The 4,640-nt window shown below is 37.7% G+C and overlaps 1 protein-coding gene across 2 annotated transcripts in view; it reads right to left on the minus strand.

Annotated features, from left to right (window-relative positions):
- The window catches only part of LOC107556645 (SPRY domain-containing SOCS box protein 3-like), an 8,301-nt gene extending 3,723 nt beyond the window's left edge, over positions 1-4,578 (minus strand). For both annotated transcript variants that reach the window (XM_016239781.1, XM_016239782.1), the window contains exons 1-5: positions 4,455-4,578; positions 2,392-2,498; positions 1,914-2,076; positions 700-887; positions 17-119 (exon numbers count right to left, since the gene is read on the minus strand). In XM_016239781.1, the coding sequence (XP_016095267.1) occupies positions 17-119; positions 700-887; positions 1,914-2,076; positions 2,392-2,496 (559 nt within the window). In that variant the 5' untranslated portion in view covers positions 2,497-2,498; positions 4,455-4,578. The remainder of the gene's footprint in view (positions 1-16; positions 120-699; positions 888-1,913; positions 2,077-2,391; positions 2,499-4,454) is intronic.
- Between the last annotated feature and the right edge of the window lie 62 nt (positions 4,579-4,640).

Raw genomic sequence — 4,640 nt, forward strand, 5'->3', positions numbered from 1 at the left:
TGACCTCTGACCTCACCTGTGTAGGACAGACCCCAGCTGTCCTCATCTGTGCCCAACAGACTGCAGAAACTATGTTTGAACTGATCCAGGTTCACTTCTGATGTCCCGACACCAACCATCTGTACTCATAAACACACAAAATACATCCACTCTTACTAAGACTTCATAAAACATACTTATTATTAACATTGTTAATCTTATCTTGATATATGGTCAGTGTTGTAGTTTAGTGTCTTTGTACATCCAGTCACTTTATCCAAAGCTCGTATAGTTTTGAATGGGGAAAAATGCCACGCTCAATATGGCCGCTCAATCGCAGGAAGCCCCACCTTCTGAATGAAAGAGCCAATCGCTAAGCGGTAAAGTCAGAGCATCACTGCAGCTGCCGTTAGAAGCGTCCCGGTTGCTATAGAAACAGTCAGCGCTCAGGACTGCGCATGCGCACTGGCTGATCTAGCCTGAAAAATAAGCTTTTTATAACGCTATTTGAGCAAAAGTAACAACATTTATGACACAGTTGTTGTCAGATTGCTTTGGTGACTTCAAATATGAAATTTAATCGTAAGCTTAGTGCACAGTTTTGGAGAATTTGATGTTTCCCCATTCAAAGAGATATAGGAGCTGCACTTGCACGCCCGAGAGGCGTTTCAAAGATGGCCGCCGAGTGACATGACTTAAAAGGACTTTGCCGTATCTCACCATATCTGTGCCGTAGACGGGAGACGTCATCTTGATTTCCCAGAAGTGCTGTCCGTCGCTGAGAGGCTTGGCTCCCCTGATGGCAGCGGTTCCACAGCTGTACTCCGAGTGGAAGATCACCTTCCGGTCAGAGCAGCTCAGAGACACCGGGGATGATTTGCTCTCCTCGTCCCAAACCCAATCACACCCTTAACACAGTGACAAACACAACGAACCATGATTTCAAATCTTCATTGTGGAAAAACACAGCAATATTCAATTAGTTTTTTCTTCTTTTTTATTAAATGGCATTATTTTACTACTGTACTGTAGCTGACTGTTTATAAGTAGGTTGATTTTTTTTTTCACATAGCAGGTGCATTTTTTATTGCAGAGTTAATGCTTTTCTAATAGAATAAAATCAGCAGTGTGTTGACTCTTATGTCAAAAATGTATAATTAATTATTTAATTGAAATAAATTCTTATTCTGAAATTTTTTTGACTTAATTAAAAAATATTTTTGGTTCATTTCTGACCCCGTTTATAATGTTTTAAACCAATATTCTTAAATGTTTGTATTTCTAATGTCTACTTTTAGTTATTTGGATATAAACCAAATGGATTATTCTATACTTAAGACTGCATGTCATAGTTAAAGATCATAAGTGCTTTATTTTTTAGATATTTATTTTATTTACACTACCGAGTTTGTGGGCTCGGTAAATATTAATTAATTTAAATATTTTTGAAAGAAGTCTCTGATGCTCATCGAGGCTGCATTTATTTTATCAAAAATACAGTAAAAACAGTAATATTGTAAAATATTTTTACAATTTAAAATAGCCATTTCGCATTATATTTTAAAATGTAATTTATTCCCGTGATGCGCAGCTGTATTTTCAGCATCGTTCCTTCAGTCTTCAGTGTCACATGATCTTCAGAAATCAGTATAATATGCTGATCTGCTGCTCGAGAAACATTTCTTTCAGGATTATTTGAAGAACAGAAACTTCAAAAGAACAGCCTTTATTTGAAATAGAAATCTTTTGTAACATTGTAAATGATCATTTTTTATCAATTTAATGCGTCCTTGCTGAATAAAAATCTCACTGACCCCAAACTTTTGAAAGGTCATGTATGACAAAGTGCAAGCCACATTTCTCAAGTCAGCTCCGTGTGCTGTTTTCGGTTTTCTTTAGTGTCCAAACGCTTGATGAAATGTAATGAATCTCACCCTGCTCTTCCTCTCCGCAGGTGCAGCTGAGGGTGTAGGGGCTGATCTGGGCGTCTGAGCTGAGCTCTGTTTGAGCTGGACACTGGCAGAACGACTCGCCCGTCACGGGCACCACCGGCGGCAGCTCCGCTGGCACACACACCGTCACCGGCTCGTACTCCGACTGACCACACAAACAAAACCAGACAATGATGACAGAAATGTCCAGGCTATATTTTAAAATCAAAAGAAATGACTAATAAATTATATTTTTCATTAAGAAAAAGAACAAAGTCTGTTTTATACCCATTAAGAAGTCTGATTATCTTCATGTGTGAGAAGCTGATTTAAAGCAGCGCAGCACATGCTGTGTCACTGTAAACCGTTCATATGAGACTCTGATTGGCCGGTTGCCCAGGTAATGTAAAATTAGTGCTAGTTAGCTCAAAATAACCCGACAGAAATAAGCAGAGCTTGTGAGGACAGAAGTCATGCTCACCTGTGATCCCACAGCCTGCTTCTCTTCTGGGCCGAGGGGCGTCAAGAGGGGCGTGGCTTCAGTCTCCGGGACAGTCTCACTAACAACATACTTATTCCCAGACATTCCTGGAACACAAGAACAGAACGAGGCTGTTATTTTTTACATCCATCCTTCTGTCTGTCTGTCTATCTATCTATCTGTCTGTCTGTCTGTCTATCTATCTGTCTGTCTGTCTATCTGTCTATCTGTCTTTCTATATATTTACCTAGCTGTCTGTTTGTCTATACATCTGACTATCTATCTATCTATCTATCTATCTATCTATCTATCTGTCGATCTATCTATCCGTCGATCTATCTATCCATCCATCCGTCTATCTATCCATCTATCTATCCATCTATCTTTGTAAAGGGTTTGTCAGTAGCACTGCAGCTGATCTGTAATTTTCTCAGCATCACTTCCTGTAGCTGCTGACTCACAGATGTCAGGCTTTGCCATGAACTTGTTTTTCACTGACAGACTGCCTCGGCTGACACTGTACCTACTTCTGATTGCTCCATATGCCACGGCTGGCAATCCGAGACTCTAGTCTTACATGCTTCATGTGACCTGCTCAGATCGCTCTGATGTTTACACTGTAAGAGTTTTCAAAACAGCTCACGAGGGTGAAGAAACTTTAAAAAGCATCCCCAGAACAGGCTGGCAAAGCAGAAAACGCTCTTTATACACTCTAAAAAATGCTGGGTTAAAAAGGGACAAACCGAGCTATTGGGTTGTTTTGACCCAGCAATTGGGTTATATTTAACCCAGCATTTTTAAGAGTGTAAATACTGAGCTCACTGCACATGCATAAACACAGAAAATGGCATTTCCATATAAATCTGATTTCTTAATGGTTATAGGTTATGATTACATTTCAGATGTTTCTATACATCAGCGTAAGTGTATAACTGGTTCAAAAGACTTTGATTGATTCTAATGTGTACGTGACATGGCCAGGTGTTCGCTAATTGATGGATAATGTGTATCCAAAATGAGAATCCTGCCCTGGATCCCTGCACCGCCCCGGAGCTGACCAACTGGTCCATCTTTACTCGTGTGCTTCTGGGAAATGCAATGGTGCAATAAGTTTGCATTACGCTGGCATGAGCACATTTCTCATGCAAACAGCGTATTCATAACAAACAAGATTGCGTAAAAGCAATGTGATACAAGATCATGTACGTAACGTAACACAACATAAAGACTTTAGGTTGAAATGTATATTTTATATTATTTACACTTACATAGTCCTGCAATGTGATTTTTTTCAGTACTAATAATTCACATAGTCAATTAATATGAGCTCATAAAACAAAATGAATAATTACATTAATACAATAATTAGTAAAAAGCATAACATAGTTCAAATACACCATGCTTGAAAATTCATGTTGACTATACCGACTTGTTGCTGCTATTATTCACATCAACAATTACACGGTGAATATCAGTTAGTAAAGCAGCACCATCATTTAAATATGAATCCTATTTTTTTTTAAAACACTGAAAACAAATTCCTTAAACCTCCAACATGAATAAAATAATAGCAATACTAATTGTACTAATTACAACAATTCCTAATATATTATATACTAATAGACCCTTATTCTGAATATTATCATAATACTTTAATACTCCAAACCAATAATAATCAAATATGATTATAACATATCAACTGTTATAATAATGATAATGGTTATTGTTATGATTATTATTATTAATAATAAATTACATTAATGTAGAGCTTTTCTTGCCACTCAAAGCACTTTACACATTTGGAGGGGTTAAAATCTCTTCAACCAACACCATTAAGTTAGAGTTATTATAATAAATCACTATTATTATTATTATAGGCCCTATTGATATAATTATTATATTAATATATCAACAGGAAAACGTGTTTACATACTTGACCTCATTTTTAGACTGCTATCCACTGTAAACACCTGACTGCACCAAGAGTCATTTCACAAAATGGACTTTCAGAAATCACTACTTTTACAACTTCGTGATAACATAATTAACATAAACTCACATACCTCCTTATGTTTTCGTAGAGTGTCTTCCCTCTGCTCTAAACACGCGTTTCCATCAGGAACTGCTGTAAGTGATATAGCAGGTGTGTTAGTTTGGTGACCTACATCTTCACACTCACACACACACACACACACACACACACACACACACACACACACACACACAACACACCGCCCTCTCATCAGTCA

This window comes from Sinocyclocheilus grahami, unplaced genomic scaffold, assembly GCF_001515645.1.
Source record: "Sinocyclocheilus grahami isolate Dianchi unplaced genomic scaffold, SAMN03320097.WGS_v1.1 scaffold575.1, whole genome shotgun sequence".
NCBI lineage: Eukaryota > Metazoa > Chordata > Actinopteri > Cypriniformes > Cyprinidae > Sinocyclocheilus > Sinocyclocheilus grahami.